At 37.9% G+C, this 21,670-nt stretch overlaps 1 protein-coding gene across 1 annotated transcript; it reads right to left on the minus strand.

Annotated features, from left to right (window-relative positions):
* Nucleotides 1-1,758: 1,758 nt before the first annotated feature.
* LOC123699451 (structural maintenance of chromosomes protein 2) lies at nucleotides 1,759-21,669 on the minus strand. Its single transcript, XM_045646382.1, has 22 exons — nucleotides 21,410-21,669; nucleotides 21,110-21,259; nucleotides 20,754-20,915; nucleotides 20,235-20,345; nucleotides 19,720-19,841; nucleotides 19,240-19,396; nucleotides 18,535-18,726; nucleotides 18,156-18,291; nucleotides 17,663-17,838; nucleotides 8,590-8,773; nucleotides 8,097-8,170; nucleotides 7,817-7,963; nucleotides 7,318-7,539; nucleotides 6,832-6,974; nucleotides 6,322-6,421; nucleotides 5,419-5,531; nucleotides 4,975-5,203; nucleotides 4,441-4,635; nucleotides 3,604-3,804; nucleotides 3,087-3,302; nucleotides 2,765-2,974; nucleotides 1,759-2,195 (listed from the first exon to the last, which is right to left on the minus strand). The coding sequence occupies exons 1-22, from the start codon at nucleotides 21,575-21,577 to the stop codon at nucleotides 2,082-2,084; spliced, it is 3,522 nt and encodes a 1,173-aa protein (XP_045502338.1). The 5' UTR covers nucleotides 21,578-21,669; the 3' UTR covers nucleotides 1,759-2,081.
* Nucleotide 21,670: the final 1 nt, after the last annotated feature.

The following is a 21,670-nucleotide window of genomic DNA, read 5'->3' on the forward strand; positions in this document are numbered from 1 at the left end:
AGTTAATGATATTAAAAATGGGCTGTAGGACCGCTGTTCAAAATTGTCCAATGTCCGAAATAGTCACCAGCCACTTATTCCCAGTGGCCATCATATTTGGCAAAGAACCCCAGACACATACATCGTTCAAGTCCATAGCACGCAAGTTTATGCGCTCATAACTTAAAAAATCCCGCAGAATATCATCACTGGACGTATTACGGGTGTGTGAATAATTCCTCCATTTCCTTGCCATCCTTGCTTTTGTTGCCTCTTGCTAGACAAATTATGCTATAAACCTCTAGCTCGCATAAAAATGAGCGTTCTTAAATTAGAAACGTTTGCTAGGATAGTGAAATAGAGTAATAGTTGCTTCGTTTTGTGACGTATTTTATATTATAGTTCTCACTGCGAGTATCTATACATATAATAAATCTGTAGAAGGGTCAATTCTGTACATTGAAAATATTGAAAAAATAAATAGCAGGGGGTGTTACTGGATCGATACCAAACCCAAATATGTGATTAAAAAAATTTTTGTCTGTCTGTCTGTCTGTCTGTCTGTCTGTCTGTCTGTCTGTCTGTATGTGAAGACATCACGTGAAAACTAACGGTTCGATTTCGATGAAACTTGGTATAATTATACCTTATTATCCTGGGCGTAAAATAGGATACTTTTTATCCTGGAAAAATACGTAGAAAAAAAATTAATCTTAATTTTTCAGTTGTATCCATAGACGTTGTTCTGTAGAACCGCGAAAACACGTTGCGTATTATTATACCTAGCCGTATTTGGGTCCAATAGATATTTATAATATGTCATTGTCAGAGTTACTCAAAATGGAGAAATAAACCATCCACGCGAAGACGGACATCCGCGCGAACGGAGTCGCGGGCGGAAGCTAGTTAAATAATAAAAAGCTACAGCACGACAACAACTTTTTCATTCCAACATGCCAAATTTTGTTTGGAACTTTTTCAGTTTACGATCATAAATTATGAAATCGGACTTAGCAGTTTCGATGAAGTATGCCTATCATTATAACTAAAAGGATGTGTGGAGGATGTGTGGAGAGGAAAATGGAGTGTATTTTTATAATTTCTTACAGTCAAATGAACTTCCATCAAGAAATAACAACACCTTATACATCTTTTATGTATAACTTTTCCACACAATGAAGTCATAACCAAGAGAGTAATATCTCGTAATTCGTAACAATAACTCGAAGCGACTATGAAGTTCTAGATTGGCAGCCATTCGCATAGAACTTAAAAGCACGATTATGAAACCCCGTTTTACTAGTGCCAATAAAACATAGCTAGATATTAAAGTTTCCAATAAAAGTTTTATTTCCCAAGGCAAGGTGAGCGACTTACAGCCCTGTTTACTGCGGGCGTAATAGAATTTTTAACGGCGATGAATGCTACGAGCCAACCGATATAATATGCGCTTTTCATGTCGCGAGTTTATTGAATGCATGAGATTTATAAATGCAATGCATATGATATTGCTTTAAATTGAATAAAAAATTGAATTGCAAATTTCACTTCTTGGAAAACTCCATCTTGTTCAGTCAATTCAGAAATCTTATCTATATATTATATTTAACTTTCAGATTTGTTAAAAAAACTGGTAGGGAAGAAATATAGCTCTTTTCTTTATAAGGAAAATTGATTACGTTAAAACTTAGATGATTTCATATTTAAGTTATAGATCAAGTAAATCATAACCCAGGAGTTCTTAAAGCAGGAGTCAAAAGAGAAATAAAACCAAAAACATAATTTAATAACCTTTTATTCAACACAAATCACATCACTTTTATGACAAAAACTTAAATTCATAATTCTAAACATAGCTCCAATTAGAGTTAGAAATTAACATAACAATACAATATCTATTACAGTTTGAAAGAATAATTTTTTTAGGCAAAAAGTTTCCATAAGCTTTACGTAAGCTTTAAAACGAGACTTATATAATACCTTAACATAACAACTATATTTACACGTTTGTAACCTTAATTTAAGCACATTTTCTCATTTAAGTTCATTAACACTTCAAAACATTTTATATATTTTGTAAGTTAATTCAAATTTGTAATTATTTATCTTCTGGTATTAACAGTACGTTGTACAGCCGACATGCCGTCCACGAAGCGCGTGCGGAACAGCACGTTGGCGTTGTTGAACATGCCGTCCTTTAGTGATACTATGATGAACTGAAAAGAAAATGTAAAATAAGTGCGGGTAGTTTGAGAATCCGGCTCGAAGGACACGTTTAATTTTGGGGAATTATGTGAATTCTAGGAAATAAATTATGTGATTGTTGTTATAAATACAATTTGTAGGAGATTTTCGTATACGTATTTCCTAGGAAGGAGTATAAAAAGTGTACGTAAGTGTAGAATAGTTGTATGAAATGGTCCTTCGAGTCGGATGTTAATGGTTTTTTGGGAATACGTTGAAGATTACTGAATAATCTTTTAACGTTTAAAGATGCTGGGTAATAATTGGATGAAACATTGTTGTTTATCCGTTTTCTCCGTGCTATAATTCAGTAAAAATTGGACGCAGTACAGTGGGCACTGTTACACTGTTACAGCAGAATATCAGCATGCAGCAGCAATAACACAGGTTTGTAATAATTACAACTTAAAATTTAGATCGTATTAGATGTGTCCAATACTCAAACGCTAAGATGACACAATCACAAAGCATACTACAATTCGGGTGAACAAAAAAATAACATAAAATGGCGGTAGGTCGTAAACAGTGGTGTTCACAGCACCTGCGAGTGTCGGAAGTGGTCCTTGAGCATGGCGCCGATGTTCTGCGTGTGCGACAGGTCCAGCGCCGCGTCCACCTCGTCCAGGATGTAGAGCGGCGCCGGGTGGAACAGCAGCATGGCCAGCACCAGCGACAGCGCCACCAGCGAGCGCTGCCCGCCGCTCAGCTCGCTCAGCGACTCCTTCCACGTGCCGTTGAACCCCACGCGTACCTACATACACACATATTGAGTTAAACAAATGAATTAAAGCTTCGTACGTTCGTGAAAAACGTTAAAAATAATATCGACTGAAAAGATCCGGCTCGAAGGACCACCGCATCACCTCAAGCCCGTCGAGCACGGAGAGGCCGGGCGGGGGCCGCAGCTGCGCCTGCGCGCCGGGCAGCAGCGTGCTGAAGATGGAGGCGAAGTCGCGGTTGACCTGCGCGCACGCCGCCACCAGCGTGCGCCGCTTCTTCTCGTCCAGCTCGCCCATCACCTCCACCAGCTTGGCGCGGTCCGCCTCCACGATCTGCTTCTTGCGCAGCACGTCCTGGTACTGCGCACACGACAACAAAACTAGTTTTTACTATTTGTAAAGTCACTAGCAGAATACTGATTGTGTAGTATCACTAAGTTTTTGTAACCTTTGTTGTGAGAACCAAATAAAAACGATTTTATTATTTATTTATTTTAGTGGTGATAGTGGAAAACAGTGTTGAGGTGCTGCGCAGATGGAAACGGATGAACTGAAAACTTAATGCAAGCAATCCACGCAAATTTAAATATTCACGCTTTCCTTATTAAATCCCTATTTTTGCAGTTTTCTGGTTCCACTCAGTCGTACAGTCGAACAGTACCTGCTGCTCCTCGCTGCCGAGCAGCGTGTGCGCGCGCGCGTTGAGGCCGCGCGCGAGGCGGTCGCGGCGCTCGCGCAGCTGCGCCACGCGCTGCGCGGTGACGTCATGCGGCCGCGCGCCCCAGTCGTACAGCCCGCCCGCTGCTCCGAAGTACTGCCGCTCCGACGCTATCCACGGGTGCTCGTTCTCTAACGCTTTAATCTAGTGCCAGAAAAAAATTAACTGCCTTAAAATCAACTGGCCAAATTGAAAATTAAGTTAAAATAATTTAAAAACATCGAAAACACACAATACAAAAACACAGAATAGAAAACAAACAATAAAACCCAAAAAAATTTTTTTGCCTTATCTAAAGCATTTGACTATGTTACTCACGAATCTCTTGCATATAAATTAGAAAATATTGGCGTAGGTGCCATTCTATTACATTGGTTTCGTACGTATCTTCAAAACACTATCACAAAAAACAGATTTCATGAAAACCAATCGCAGCAGTCTAACAATATTATTATAGTTAACATATTCAGTGTACCTCAAGGCAGTGTACTGGAGCCACTATTGTTTAAAATGTATATTAATGATTTAGTTGATTTGACCATTAATGGTTTAGTTGATAAAATAATTTTATTTGTTGACGATTAATGGTGATATTTATGCTGATGTTTATAGTTTTAATACGTGAACATGCCTTAAACAACTGTATTAACTTTTAACTTTATAATTATTATTTTTTTTTTTTTTTTTTTTGAGATTTAATGGCAAACAATTTTAATGGCCACAAACTTTTCATTGACATAATATCTTTAAATACAATCATTATTGTTCTAGTTATCTTACCCGTTTCTCGCAGTCCGTAGCCTCCGTCTGCAGTTCCTTTATCTTATACTCCAGTTCCTTTATCTTCAGCTCCAGCTCGTTATTGCTCTTCAGCAGCTTGTCCTTCTTCTGCAGCAGCTTAGCCACCTCCGTGTTTCGGCTGGCGATTGCTGCTTTCTGCTTCTTTATGCGGCTTTGCAGTTCTTTGACTGCATCCTGGGAGGGGAACAAAGTGAATTGTTGTCCGAAAAATGACATTTTACCAAAATTAAATAGTGTTTATATAAAATTGTGTGATGCTGGGTTTTGAAATTAAATGGTTTTTTGAATAGTTGTTAAATCTAAAGACAATAATTTATTGAACACTTCTTAACAATGAAAGTGAGAAATGCTAGGTTTATAAGAATTAAGAATGGGGAAGAATAAAATAAAAATTTTGGATATGGGCCTTACTTTCACATAATATATGTACTTCATCTCATCAAGTGCTAACTTCTGCAACTCCAATGACACAATATAAAATAGTTTCCCCCTATAAATTCCCCCTGAACTCACGAGAGCTTCCTTGTGCTCCATCTGCGCCGTCTCCAAAGCAGCAGCCAGTCCACCAGCCGCCTCCTCAGTGTCCTGCAGCTGTCTCTCCGAGCCGGTCACAGCCGCCTCCAGCTCCTGCACCTCCAGGCGGAGCGTCTCGAACTCCTGCTCCCGCTGCTTCCAGGTGCTGCTGTGATGTTCTGCTTCTTCTTTCGCTTTCTTTAGCGCTAGTTCCGCTTTTTTAAACTCTCTGGAGATTTGAAAACATAAAACTGATATGGCACTTGAAATATAGGGCAATAAAGTACAAATTGCAAAATGAATGAGATAAAAAAATACAAATAAACAAAAATTATTACACATTTATGAATTTAACCAGTAATAAATTACCTAAAAATGGTTCTTAACTGTAGGGCAGTTTAAAATTTAGCACGAAGTTTAAAATGGTCTTATAATATAGCTTACCTCTCTCTATGTCCCTTAATATCTTTCACTTTAGCCTCTAATTCCTTAGCGCGTGCCGCGGCTTCAGTTTGCGTTTTCTTGTCTTCTTCCAACGCACTACTTAGCTGTGTTACCTGTATTAACGTAATTATAAAATTAAATAATCCATCATGTAATGGTGATGATTTATTACTTAATAAAATTTTCATTTATCAAAAAAAGGGGTTTGAAACTTTTTGTATGGACGCTGGCATATCGACCCGCCGCCATTTTGATTTTTTTTCAAAATCGCGGCGCACGATTAAAGTGGTATGTATGGATAGAGGACACATAGACGAACAAAAAATGTCTAATAACATAGTACCCTAAAGCGCCACATTACCGAGATATTTGGAGGTAAATATTCACTTATGAGTACGACAAACACTAAAAATAGACTTATTACGTGTCTATATGCATAATATTATCTCCAACTAATCACTCCCAGGTAGATTATTATTATTACAGGAAGAAAGTAGGTATTCATTACATTACTTACATTTTTATGTAATGTATGTATGTTTTTATGTAATGAATCTACCTACTTTCTTCCAATAAACTGTTATTTACCTCCAAATATCTCGGTAATGTGACGCTTTAGGGTACTATGTTATTAGACATTTTTTGTTTGTCTATGTATCCTCTATCCATACATACCACTTTAATAGTGCGCCGCGATTTTGAAAAAAAATCAAAATGGCGGCGGGTTTGATATGCCAGAAAGTTTCAATGCCCTTTCTAAACTTTCCAATTTTTTCTACTTAAGCAACTTTTTATCATTAGTAAACTTTAAGTAGAAAGAAAGAAATAAGAAGAAATAAAATGTAAATTTGAGTAAGTAGGTAAGAGAACAGAAGACAAGATAGGAGTCAGTCATTTACGCACCTGTTCCCTAAGCGTCTGTATCTCTTGGTGCAGCTGCGCGTGCGCGGTGGCCGCCACGCGGGCGCGGGACACGCCCAGCGCGTGCTCGGACATCTCCAGCCTACATAACCATGGATGTATTTATTCCACATTTTCGAACATGGTACCAGATAAATAATGCATCAAGTTAATTCCGGACTAGATTACCAGATATGGTATGACTATTCAATTTTTTCACAACGTATGGGCAGGAAAGATTAATTACTGATCTAGTCTCTTTTGGGCTTATAAAAATATTGAAAATCATTTCTGGAAAATAATGGTAGACAATGAACAGAAAATTTTATAGTCAACAACAGTTTTTTTTTTAAACAGAGCAGGCATTTGACCGCGACCACACCTGGTGGTAGGCGTAGATAGCGTTTTTTTGTCAGATTGTGTCATATTTTTTAATTTCTTGGCAAACTAAAGCAGGATCTAAGGTCTCTGAAATATATTGAATTATTTTTCTACCTACAACTAATAACTCACTTCTGTTTCATAGCCGCGTATTTCTCGCCAGCGCTCTGCATCGAGTTGAGCTCAGCCGTGCACTGCGCGTATTGGGCCTCCAACTGCTCTAGTTGCTTCTCAAGTTCTTTCAACTCCGCAAGTTGCACCAATAGTGACCCACCCTGTATAAATATAGTAAAAATATATTTAACACAAAAAAAAGCAACATGAATAATTTTTACATTCTTTGCTCACAGGTTAACTTTTGGAAATCTATATTCGTGAAGAACTAAAGAACTAGGGGGTTATTATAAAATGATGGCGCTAGACCACTTATATAACGCTATTATTTTTACACACTGGAAATAATACTACTTAAATAAATAAAAATATAATGATACGGGAGCCGTATTTATTTAAGCAATAATAGTAATTCGGTCCTTCGAGTACCATTTGAAAGAAAGAAGGAGATTTTTATTGCCAAACAGTTTATTTCACTTAATCATCGCCGACAATTGCACGTACCTTAGCCCGCGCCCCACCAGACAGTGTCCCGGACGGGTCGAACACGTCCCCGTCGAGCGTGACGCAGCGAGTCCGCACGCGCGGGTCGAACGTCACGCGCTTGGCCGTGTCCAGGTCCGAGCACACCAGCGTGTTGCCGAACACCCAGCTCATGGCTGCCCGGACACGCGGCTCAAAGGTAATGAGGTCCAGTGCTAACTGCACTTTGTCCGGACCACCTCCCTGTCGACATATTATGTTGCAAACATTTTAGGTATCGATGTAAATTATTCACAATAGATGATTTATTGACGTTTTGGAGACCGAAATAAAAATAAACCACGGAGAAGACCTAAAGTAAAGTTGCTTAAAGTGAAACTGATCCGAAGTAAATGCGCTTAAAGTGAAACTGATCCTGTTGAGCGGGATGATGGTCGTGCGCGTCTGCAGCCGCCCGCGCTGCAGCAGCAGCTCGCTGTCCCCCAGCGGCCAGCACGCTGCACACACAGTGCACACTCACGATGTCCTGCGCGGTGCGCACGGTGCGCGGGTCGAGCGCGTGCGGCGCGATCCTGTTGAGCGGGATGATGGTCGTGCGCGTCTGCAGCCGCCCGCGCTGCAGCAGCAGCTTGCTCGTCACGTCCGTGTCCACCACCACGTTGTACAGCTATAATAAATAAAATTAAATGTGATAAAAATATTTTTTCATTTTTAGTCCTTCGAGTTAAAAATTTACAGAAAAGACAAAATTATTCAATAAACCACTACTACTCTTAAACTAGAAAATAAAAATAACTAACTCTTCCTCCAGCTGCCGTCTCTAGCGCCGTACAATATTTAGGATCGACAACATCTATCAGCCTGCATACGGTACCTGAAATTGAAAAAAATATTTCAGAAAAGGGCCCTCGAACACGAATGCGGAGGTTAACACTTTGGACATACATACATACAATAAAAATAAGAGGGAAATCCCACCCCTAGAAAGACTAAGCGATATTTTGCAACTTCACCAAAGCATTTGACTTTGTAGAACTCACACTCTACTGCCGAAACGCAATTATTCTGGAATTTAAGGTTTGGCTACGAAATCCTTACCTCCATACCTTCAAAATAAGATACAATACGTAGTTGTCAATGGAAATAATTTCTTGCAGCACTTGTATTAACATTGGTGTTCCCCAAGGATCTATTGTAGGTCTATTTTTGTTCTTAGTTTATATTTGCTTTACTATTATTTCCACGATATGTTTAGTGTTTACCACCGCACACCACTTGACACACGACACTCACCCGCAACGCGCCTCGCATCAAAGTGCGGCTCCGGCGGCTCGTAGCGGAACTCGCAGCGCTGCAGCCGCGCCGCGAGCTGCTCGGCGCGGTCCCTAGCGCGCCGCACTTCTGCTGCTGCAGTGCGCTGCTGCTGCTGCAGCTGCGTGCTGCGCGCCGGGCTGAACGACATGCTCGACAGTTGAGCCTGCGGGTCGCAGCCACATGAGCATACAATATACACCACGATTTTTTAATTAGTATAAAAAAAATTACAGGGCGTTAAGTATCTTCAACCAATCATATTTGTGTAAGTAATAATGAAATACACTAACAAACAGAAATGTCCCAAAATTGTCCACATAAATATGTAAAAAATGTTAACCGTATAATTCAATCAATGACCCACACCCACACTAGGTACTGTGTTGTAATTTTCTAGCGTACGATTTCGAGAAGGTAGGTCTACACTCTACGCGGCACAGATCCATTGATAAATTCCGGCAAACTCGCGTCGAAGCTCGCTATTCTTCACCCCGCCCCTTTCCCTCTGCGCCCGCGCCACACACCAACCAACGCGACAAACCGTGCAAAATTATTAGCGGGAGTGAAAACTTTCCTTTTTTGTCCCGTTTGTTTACATTTTTCCCGGTACGATGTCATATCAATTTACATCATGGAGGATTATGTGTACCTATATAATATGCTTCGTGCGTACTTTTTAAGTGGGGAAAATGCGAGTGCAGCAGGACGTATGTTCAGATATGAGTACACGAACGCTCGTTCGCCAAATGTACGAACCGTGGTAAATGCTCACCAGCTTTACCTTTACTTGATTTACGATTCATTTCACGCACCGTCCCACAGTACAGGACGAGAAAGACCAGCGTTGTCACAAAATGTTTACGACGATATACTAGCGTATTTTGAAGAGGATCCTCGACGTAGTGCGAAACTGCGAATAATGCTGCGGTTCGTGAATTTCTCACAGCGGAGTTTGGAAGTCAGCGGATCGGTCGAGGCGGGCCTGTAGCTTAGCCGTCTGTGTATTGGTGTATTGACAATGGTGGTGGTTTTGATTATTTACTAATTAATCAAAGGGTGGTGGACACGTGTCAATAAGACGTGTAACTAACTCACGTGTCACTTAGAAGTGTTAATTGCACGTGCCACTTACGCATGTGTCACTTGGACGTGTCACTTAGACGTGTCATTTACACACGTGTCACTTTGACGTTTAACTTGGACGTGTCACTAAAACATGTGTCAATTACACACGTATCACTAAGACTAACTTGGACGTATCATTTACACGTCAGTTGGACGTGTCACTTGGACGTGTCACTTGGACGTGTCACTTGGACGTGTCACTTAAACATGTCAATTACACACGTGTCACTTACAGACGTGTAACTAACACATGTGTCACTGAGACGTGTCACTTACACACGTGTCACTGAGATGTGTCACTTGGACGTGTAACATGGAGGTGTCACTTAGACGTGTTGCTTGGACCTGTCACTTAAACATGTGTCAATAACTCACGTGTCACATACACATGTGTCACTGAGACGTGTCAATTACACAAGTATCACTAAGACGAGTAACTTGGACGTGTCAATTGGACGTGTAACTTGGACGTGTAACTTGGACGTGTCAATTGGACGTGTAACTTGAACGTGTCACTTGGACGTGTCCATTTGACGTGTAACTTGGACGTGTCACTTAAACGTGTCACTAGGACGTGTCACGTGGACGTGTCACTTAAACATGTGTCAATTACACACGTATCACTAAGACGTGTCACTAGGACGTTTAACTTGGACGTGTCATTTACACGTGTCAATTGGACGTGAAACTTGGACGTGTCGTTTACACATCGTCACTAGGACGTGTAACTTGGACGTGTCACTTAGACCTTAGAAATGTGTAAATAACACGTGTCACTTGGACGTGTCACTGAGACGTGTTGCTTGGACGTGTCACTTTCACGTGTAACTTGGACGTGTTGTTTACACACGAGTCACTTGGACGTGTCACTTAAACATGTGTCAATTGGACGAGTCGTTTACACACATGTCACTTTGACGTGTCATGTACACGTGTCAGTTGGACGTGTAACTAAGACGTGTCACTTGTGCGTGTCATTTAGACGTGTCAATACTCAATAGGACGTGTAACTTGGACGTGTCACTTAAACGTATCGCTTGGACGTGTCACTTAGACGTGTAACTTGGACATGTCATTTCCACGTGTCAATAGGACGTGTAACTTGGACGTGTCACTTTCACGTGTAACTATGACGTGTCATTTACACGTGCCAGTTGGACGTGTCACTAAGACGTGTCAATAGGACGCGTAACTTGGACGTGTCAGTTGGACTGTAACTTGCACGTGTCATTTAGACGTGTCATTTACACATTTAGACGTGTCATTTACACACGTGTCACTTGGACGTGTTATTTTAACGTTTCAGTTGACGTGTAACTTGGACGTGTCACTTAGACGTGTCACTTTCACGCAGGGTTGTTACAAAAAAACATCGTTGTTTAAAACATCATGTTTAAAACAAGTTTAAAACAAATTGTAAAAAAAACATGTTTTTTTCCACCTGTTTTAAATCAATGTTTTATACATTGTTTTAAACAGGTTTTAAACTTACAAGTGGGATCGATAAATAAAACAATTTCAAATGGGAAATTATATTATTATTGCGATATTTTATTATTGCGAAATGTTAATTTAATTAACTTAAATAAATTATATAAAACTAGTCAGTCAGCTAATAAGATAAATAAAACATTTCAAATAAAGAAACTTTAATTTTAACATTATTATAATTATTTAACTTAATACTTAGTCAACTAATAAGGATTCCTCCAAATGCTCTAAATTTTGGCCACTCTGGGAGATTGTATTTTTTTAATTCATATTTTTAAAAACTGAAAGAAGTTTCGCGGTTTTTTCATTTTGTAAACGATTTCTTAATCTGGGCTGTAACAACCCAAATGTAGAAAAAAGTCTTTCTAGGTACTCTTGCAGAAGAAGCAACTGCAGCATGCAGTTGGCATGCAAGATAATTCATGTCCGAGCATTGCCACCATGTTAGTGGGTGCACTTCCAATGCATACTTCGTAAAAAGATACTCATTAAACGAGAAAGAATATGCTCTGTATTTGATAATATCGCACGCGCGATAATATTGGGCGCGTTCCTACGGACATGAGTGATTGCAATCGCGGTCATCGCTGACTGTAATCGCGTCCAGAAAACATAAAGCCTATGGGTGATTAAAACATATTAATCAATGTTTTAAACATGAATAAAACACAGTAAAAGTACAAAGAAAAAAACATTGAATTAAACATAAAACATTGAACAAAACCAAAAAAACAAAAAAAACATGTTTTTTCTCATAATTTACTGTTTTTTTGCAACCCTGCAGTTTCACGTGTAATTTAGACGTGTCATTGACGTGTCAATTGGACGTGTCACTTAGACGTATCAATTGGACGTGTCGTTTACACACGTGTCACTTGGACGTGTAACTTTGACGTGTCACTTTGACGTGTCACTTTGACGTGTCGCTTGAACGTGTCACTTTCACGTGTAATTTGGACGTGTCATTTACACGTGTCAATTGGACGTGTCACTTCAATTGGACGTGTCGTTTACACACGTGTCACTTGGACGTGAAACTTTGACGTGTCACTTTGATGTGTCGCTTGGACGTGTCACTTGGACGTGTAACTTGGACGTGTCATTTACACATGTGTTAGTTGGACGTGTAACTTGGACGTGTCACTTAAACATGACGTGTCAATTACACACGTATCACTGAGACGTGTCACTTCGACCTGTCACTTAAACATATGTAAATAACACGTGTCACTTACACATGTGTCACTGAGACGTGTCACTTACACGTGTCACTTAAACACGTGTCACTAACAAACGTGTAACTAGCACGCGTGTCACTTACACACGACGTGTCACTTACACACGTGTCACACATGTGACACTCGAGCCGGAAACGGACAGGTACGCTGACACAGATGACACCGACACGCCGAATACTAACACAAGTGACGCTGACACACATAATATCAATGACCCGTATTTCGTACCCGGATTCGTAATCGAACTCGCCTTCACGTAGTAGTGCAAGAATTAGTATCCGACAATTTAAATTAGTTTGAGTGGTATACAGTCTATATAAGTGCTTAAAATCTGTGTGTTCTCGTTACTGGCACATCAGTGAATAAATTCAGTGTATAAACATTCACCGTAAGTCTTTATAAACATTAAAAAACATTAATTCTTTCAAAACTATCTACAAACAGTGCAGTTTACGTTGCACGGCGCTTACGACATTCTTCTCGGACACTTTTACACTGCGATACATCGTGAACAATAATAAAATAATATTACCCGCTTGTGTATTTTTCTATGCACCCAACTATAATCAAACAAACTAACTAAGGAATCAGCTGGCGTGTTACTACATAGTTTTTATTCATAATAGTCAACTTTATTAATGGACATGGATTGCTGCAAATTATGCTCGAAGATTGTTTCTGATAAGGAAGGCATTAAATGTACGTCATGCAATTTGGTTTTGCATTTCTATTGCGTGGACATGACCGAATCAGACTTTAAAAAAATTTTGCCTATGAATAAATTGAAATGGAAGTGTCCTACGTGCAAAGCTAAGAAGCATACAGCTGCTCCAGTTTCGTCTTCACCTAAAGCGACTTTGGCGCCAGCATCGATATTGAATGTAGACACCGATGCGCTAACTCGCTATATGGACACAAAACTCGATAGTTTACGGCAGCAATGGCGCGAAGATTTAAACTCTGCCATCTTAGAAGTCTCCAAAAAATTTGAAAACGATATTAATAACCTAGTGAAACGTATGAACTGTTGGGAGGAGCGGTTAACGCAATTAGAGAAGGGCTACGGGAATCATTTGCAATCTGTGTCAGACAATACGTTGTTACACGAAAATAATGCACTCCGCGCGGACTTGCAAACGCTAAGCTCTAAGTTTGAAGACCTCGAACAAGCTTCCCGAAGTTGCAACGTCGAAATACAAAATATACCCGAACGCAAGGGGGAAAATTTAATACATCTTAGCTTGGAGATTTGCAAACTGGTGGGCGTCAATTTGAAAGACAGCGATATCAGGAATGTACACCGTGTTGCACCAGGCATCCCCTCAGACCGCCCAAAAAATATTATATTGCAACTCACAACTCGGCGGCAACGCGACGACCTGATCGCCGGCGCACGCGCGCGGCGCTCCCTAACCACTGCTCAACTTTTTGGTGCGCCTACAAACGCCGCGGATGCAGCAAAAAACACGCGCTTCTTTATAAACGAACACCTTACACTTAAAAATAAAATTCTTTTTAGTAAATCTCGTATTCTAGCCAAAGAAAAAAATTATAAATACACTTGGGTGAAAAATAGCTGTATTTTGTGGCGTAAAACAGATGATTCCAAGGTCATTCATGTGCGATGTGCTGATGATTTGAATAAAATCATATGACTAGCTCTTAACTTTACACTTATAAAAAACTTTTTTATAAAGCATGTAAAATTGTCGTCGTTTAAACACGTTTATTCCTTATTTCATTATATTATTAACTATTCATTGTCTTATTTTAATTTTGTATTTGATGCGGAGAGGAACACGAACACTATTTACTCTACAGTAGTTATATTTTTTAAAATAATAATTATATTTTATTTCTATCTTACCTATACTTATTTACAATGAATTCTAAAACTTTTAATATATTTTATCAGAACTGTGGAGGCATAAAAACTAAACTAACTGAACTAAAATTAAATATTCTTTCAAGTAATTACGATTTAATAATATTGGTAGAAACCTGGTTGACATCATCTATTCTGGACGCGGAGCTTCTAACAGATGGGTATGTTATTTTTCGCCGCGATAGAAATCTCACAATTTCAGGTAAGAAAGGGGGAGGGGGAGTCTTAGTATTTGTCAAAAAAGAATTAAAGGCTGTGAGAACTTCTGAACTCGAAACACTTGAAATAGAAGAAGTATTTTTACACTTTCCGTCTAATTCGGGGCTGTTATTAAACGTATGTTATATTCCACCGGCTTCAAGTAACATCTCATATGATGCATATTTTCGAAAACTCTGTGACGTATATTCTAGTTCACGTTTTAGTAATTTTCTAATCATCGGTGATTTCAACCTGCCATATATAAAATGGTCTTTTGATAACTCAGACGCCTTTCTTGGAACCGTACACACTGAAACATCAAAATCTCTGATGTATACCATGTCATTTATGAACCTAAAGCAAACAAATAGTATTTATAACGAAAATGCGAAACTGCTTGATTTAGTACTATCTAATATACCCAATTGTGTTCAATCTTCTGCTGATCCCTTATTGAATATTGTCCCTCATCACCCGGCCTTAGACATAGTATGCTCGATATCTATTTCTAACGTGATGCCTGTGAATTCATTAGCTAAAAGGAACTTTTTTAAAGGTAATTATGACCAAATTAACTATGAAATAAATAATATAGACTGGTTCTCTCTACTGACACCTCTTCCATCGGACAAAGCAATTGATATTTTCTACGCAAATATTTATAACATTATTAACTCACACATTCCTCTGGTTAAAGTAAAGTCCACAAAATACCCAGTCTGGTTTTCTAAATATCTAATTCAAGCCTTAAGGCGTAAGCATAAAGTATGGACGCGATGGAAGACTTACGGTTCTCTAAGAGATTATCAAGAGTTTTCCCTGTTACGAACGCGAGTGAAACAGCTTCTTACAACATGCTACAATAATTACACGGCTAACATTGAAAAGTCTCTTAAAGAAAATATTAAGTACTTCTGGAAATACACGTCTTCTCAAAAAAATTCTAACTCGGGGTACCCACGTGTCATGAAGCTGGTGAATTCTAAATCTGACGATCCTAATGTTATAGTTGAGATGTTTTCAAAATATTTAAAGTCAGTTTTCGAGCCAACATCTACTGCGGCATACAATGTGGATAATATTCTCACAGACGATCATTATGATAACACGCACATAAATATAAATTGCTTTCGTTTTACTAAATCCGATATACGCACTGCCTTGCAAAACATCGATCATAACAAGGGTCCTGGACCGGATAAAATAAACCCAGTTTTTCTTAAACAAACCAGTAAAACACTCTGTACCCCTTTGGAGATTATCTTTAATAAATGCTTGAGTTCTGGTTCCTTCCCAAATATATGGAAACAAGCATACATAACACCTATCTTCAAATCTGGTGAGAGAAATGACGTTGAGAATTACCGCCCCATTTCGATACTTTCGGCCATTCCTAAAGTATTTGAAACTTTAATACACCGACACATCTACTCGAGCTTAAAACATCTCATCTTAGACCAACAGCATGGATTTGTCGCTGGTAGGTCAACCGTATCGAATCTTCTTGTCTTTTCCAATTACTTATTTAATGCACTGGATCATAAACAACAAATAGAAACGATATACACGGACTTTAAAAAGGCATTCGACAAGGTAGATCACTTACTCTTACTACAAAAATTATCATTTAACGGAATCAAGGGAAATCTGCTACGCTGGTTTGCTGCTTATTTAAGCAATCGAGTACAATCAGTTGTTATTAATGGTTACACTTCTACTCAAGTTACTGTTTCCTCGGGCGTCCCGCAGGGCTCGGTCCTCGGACCCCTGCTTTTTGACTTATTTATTAATGATATTTCACAGTGTTTTGAAAAATGTAAATTTTTGCTGTATGCAGACGACCTAAAGTTGTACTCTGATGTTGTTGATACTAAGGATATACTTCATATTCAGGATGACCTAAATAGATTGGATGATTATTGTAAACGCAATAAATTATTTCTGGCTTATAATAAATGTAAACATATTACTTTCTCTAAAAAGAACAACAAAATTCCAGCAGTATTTAATCTGGGAGGTCACCAACTGGATTCGGTTTCCTACATCCGTGATCTCGGTGTATACTTTGACGAATGTTTAATACTTGATCAACATATAGACCACATACTCAGTAAGTCTTACCGCATGTTGGGCTTTATTACACGCGTTACTAAGGATTTCAAGGACGGAGACGCCTTTATATGTCTCTACAAAACTCTAGTGCAATCTCTATTAGAGTATGCCTGTCCCATCTGGAATCCGTTTTACAATATTTATATAAATAAATTGGAGATGGTTCAAAAGAAATTTCTACGCATTTTAAATTTCCGCCTAAGTGGCGGTCGGCAACATTACGAGGATCTTTTGCGTCGTTACAATCTTCTTTCGTTAAGTCGGCGCCGAAATTTAATCGATTCTCTCACGTTAAGAAAAATATGCGTAGGAGAAATAGCCTGCTCAGAACTTCTTAGTTTAATAAATTATCGCATCCCATCCAGATCAACGCGCTCAAAAGATTTATTTCATATACCGACCGCCAGAACCAATATGGGTCTTCGTGTGCCTCTTCACAGAATGTCTAGTTTTTATAATACTTATATGAATGATCTTGATATGTTTTCTTGTTCCTCTTCGTCTTACAAAGCAAATGTGAAAAAACTGCTATTGAACACATAAGAATGTTAATGATACCTACCTCCGTCTTTATGTAACTACTCACGTTAAATATTAATTATTATCAACTAGGTATGTTTTCCTTGTCTCTCTTATTGCTAGGTGTTGGCAAAAATAATATATGTTCACAGTGGAAACACCACAAGGAGACATCTTCATGTATCTGTATAGTTAATAAGATCTGTTTTGTTTTATATATATGTATGTCTCTGTATGTTTTCCAATAAAGAAAAATAAAAAATAAAATAAGACCCGCCGGACACTAATTAAACGTATTTTCTTTCTTTCTTTCTTTCTTCTTAATGCACATGTTACTGACACAACACAAGTAATAAATTCCACAAATTTGATCTTCTGATTTCATTAATGTGTATTATTCCTGATACTGTTTTTTGCGGTTCAATGTTGAGAAACAAGCAACATAAATCCATTTTTATCACTAATATTCACTAATACAAACCTGTAGCCTCTCCACCTCCGCCTCGTTCTTCTGTATAACATTCAAGTCTTGTTGGTACTGCGCACTGCTGGAGTTAAACTCCCGTTCCAGGCCCTTGAGCCGTTCCTCTGCATGACGCTTCTCCATCATGCTTTGTGATATCCGTGTGGAAGCTTCGGAAGCTTGCTGTTTCGCCTCTGGAAGTTTTTATCACATTAAATTTTAAAATTATTTAGAAAGCAATGGTTTTTCACAGGAAATTCTCAAATCCCAGTAAAAAGTAGACTACATCACTTTCTTACCACCTGACTAATTGAATATACTAATTTTTGCATTTTGAATTAGTATTATATTGTACGATGACACTGAATGTATATTTCTTCAACCAACATAATATTAAATATATTATTATTAAAATTATAGACCAATTTTATATCTGTCATGGTACCCAATGTACAGTACTGATTTTAAAGACGAGAAAAAATTAAAGATTTAAACAGAGTGAATGGTTTACCCATAAGCTGATCCTGCAACGAGGAAGCAGCGTCTTCCCTGCCGGAGCTAACTGCGAGGAACTTGGCTTGCGCTGCCGCCAGCTGCTGTTCGCTGTCTGCGCTTGCTGTACGGAGGGTATCGAATGTTGATGACGCCTGGAGGGTTTTAACTGTATTATGAGACTAAAACATGTGAAAGCCTTAATGGTTTTTTTTTCAACTTTAATAAAATTTTAACAAAAAATTGAATTAATATTCGCTTTTTAGTTCTCATTTACTTATTTAAAGAAATGGAACTCTAAATTGAATTGTATCGAAAGAAATAAATTGCAAAATTTCAAGTTTTTACCGATTTACATCCTGCAAATATATCAGTTATTCTTATGAAATATCACCCACCTGCTGCAGCACAGCCTGCTTATCAGCCAAGGCAGTTCTATCATCATTGAGCGCCCGCTGCAGTAGCCTCGCCTTTGCCTCGTGCGCAGTTAACGCGTCCTTCGCCGCCCGCTGCGCCGCGCCCGCGCTCGCTTCGCGCCGCTCCGCGTTCGCCGCTTCGCTTTCTAGTGTCGCTAGCACGCTGCCGCTCTCCTGTGCATTTTATAAGATAATATTGTTAATTATCTATACAAGTATTTATTTAAAATTGTATATGTATGTTTATCAGCCATCTGGTTTCCACAACACAAGCGAAAGCTTAGTATAATTGTGCCGTGTCTGAAAATTGTTCTGAAATGTTTATTTATTCATTTAATTTGCACATTAAATAGCAATAAAGACATATTTTACAATATTTTTAATGCTTTTATTTATACAAAGCGCACTCCTTTACAAAAACCTCTTGAAAGACAATGAAAAGATTGACCCTACAAGCTCCTCTTGGTCTTAGCGTGATGATATAATATAACCTAGCCTTCTATATAAAACCGAAAGAATTTTTCAAATCGGACCTGTAGTTCCTGAGATTAGCGCATTCCAACAAATAAAACAAACTTTTCAGCTTTATCTACCAAGCCAAGTTTAATATTAGTGTAGATGACAAATCTTCAAAAAAATATACTAATATTCAAATCACTATTCTTAATAAAATCTATCAGCACACACCTCATCCAGTCGTCTATTCAAGTCAGTGGCCTGTGTATCAAGCTCCTGCGCTTCCTGAATGTTGCTCTGAATCTTGTCTTTCTTCTCTTGGATTTCATTTGTCACTTCCGTCACTTTGCTGTTCGCTTCACCGACGCTCTTTTCTGCTGTTACATATCTGTAACATTAATGTATTATTGATGGTGGGTTACACTTTGTTCCAGTATAAGATATTCAGTTTTTTTCTACCTTTATGACAAAATCACAACAAAAATAATAAGGCAAATTTATCAGTCAGGAATGACACCTTCATGAGTTTATTTCATATTATTACGTAATTTAGGTAGGTATATTTTATTATTTTGTTTATTTGAAATCAAATTTAAAAGAATTTGTATTGCTATACTTCAACTACAAACAATGTATATAAAGTAATCCTTGTTTCATATAGAATTTAAGATCTAGAGAGGTATCTTAGATAAAAAAAATAGGTCTTCTTACTTCCAAGCCACATGCAGTCTTGTAAGATTTTCTAACTCCCTAACCACCTTCTGATACTCTTGGAACTGGGCTCGCTCATCCTGTAGCTTCTGCAGTTTTGGAGCTATGTCCTCCCTTATTATCTGAAACATTAAAAATTGTTTGTTTTATTGTAATTCTTTCAAATTCAATTTGTATATATGTTTGTTTAGTTGCTAAGAAAAAAAATTAAAAATATAAGACAACTCATACACAACTACAAACTAAATAAAACACAAGAACGAGATTTAGAATTAATAGCCATCATCTATCTATACTTATATTATAAAGCTGAAGAGTTGTTGTTTGAACGTGCTAATCTCGGGAACTATTGGACCGATTCTAAAAATTCTTTCTGTGTTAGATGGCCCATTTAGTGAGGAAGGTTATAGGCTATATTTTATCACGCTACAACCAACAGGAGTGGAGCCCCGGGGTGTACCCGCGCGAATAAATATAACTCAAGCTTTTGCTTAAATAAAATAAAAAATACAAACATCATTGAGCTCCCTCAGCTTGGCATCTTTCTTCTCAATAGTTTTCTGAGCAGCTTGCTTCTTAGCTTCGTACATCCTCGTGCCTGCCGCTTCTTCCACCATTGACAATATCTAAAAAGGAAACAACATTTTTGGCTAGAAATTTATATTAATGTGATCATGACCTTAGGATAGTATGGCACATGAGAATGACTACAAAGATATCTTAGTTTTAAAAATAATCAATACAAATAAAACAGTTAATATTGAGCAGGACCTTGAAATATCATTACATTTTGCAAATAGGCAAAAAAAGAATAGAAAATTGATTGACAAGTGCAATGCATCTACTTCTCAATAGAAACATGACACCTTGCTTTGGAATGAATCAACAATAAAAAAATTAAATTATACTACATTACTTGTTTCTTTCATTAGTAGGAATTCCCATTACAATTTTGTACATAAAAGCACACAGGAATTATTTTTGATTTAAATAAACATCTGCTTTTAAATTTTTGATATAATAATAAAGTATACCTCAGGTGGTTTCATATTCAGCACTTTAGTGATCCTGCCCTGCATGATGAGGAAATGGGGATTGTTCACATTCAGCTGAACAGAACAGAACAAGTCCGTCACTCGCTTGTTTTGGACATTGATGCCATTTATCAAGTATTTGTTCTTACCACCCATTACAACCTAAAATAAGAAAGCATTTAAATTAACTTATTACTATTATTTTGATACACTAAAATTATATCAGAGAAGTGCTAATTGTATTTCTTAAAAGTATATTTTTTCATCACTTATCCATAAAAAAGAGACCTTTCTAAGCTTTTAACATGGTAGAGTAATGGTAGAGTAATAGTCTTAAAAACTATAATATCATTTACCTGTCTGGTAACAGTGATCTCATCATGGTTCTCATACCCAATAGGACTTTGCCTCTTATTCCTGTTGTCAAATGTGATGCTCACAGTGGCTTTTGTAATACCGGCTTGCCCATGTTTATAAATCAGCTCTTGAAGGCTTCCTGCACGCACCTACAAAGGAATCAACACAATTTGATAACTCAATAAACCAAAAACTATTCGGAATGCAGTAAGAAAAGTAAAAAACATGTAATCAACTTAGCAAACTTTGAATAAGATACTAAACATGGAAATCAAATTCAAATGTTTGGACTAACTTACATTGGATAGATTTGTAATACCCAATACGAAACATATAGAATCTAGAATATTTGATTTTCCTGTCCCATTTAATCCAGTAATAGCATTAAATTCTGGATCAAAGCCGGTAACTTCCACACGATTTCCATAGGACTTAAAACCATCTAAAACTATAGTTTTGATGTGCATTTTGTTGTTTTCCTTTAACTCAAATGTAATAACAGTAAAACATTGAATTCCGCAAAATGCAAAGTGTAAAATTTGTAAATATAATACTACCAC

The sequence above is a fragment of the Colias croceus genome, chromosome 18 (genome assembly GCF_905220415.1).
Source record: "Colias croceus chromosome 18, ilColCroc2.1".
Classification (NCBI taxonomy): domain Eukaryota; kingdom Metazoa; phylum Arthropoda; class Insecta; order Lepidoptera; family Pieridae; genus Colias; species Colias croceus.

Bases quoted from the DNA above. Each gene is read 5' to 3' on its own strand.
- LOC123699451 (XM_045646382.1), bottom strand. From the start codon at position 21,577: ATGCACATCAAAACTATAGTTTTAGATGGTTTTAAGTCCTATGGAAAT. The intron at 17,839-18,155 runs GTAAACCATTCA...AAAAACTTCCAG, and splicing joins GTTGCAGGATCAGCTTATGG to AGGCGAAACAGCAAGCTTCC. The intron at 8,774-17,662 runs GTTTGTATTAGT...TGCGACCCGCAG, and splicing joins CGGAGGTGGAGAGGCTACAG to GCTCAACTGTCGAGCATGTC.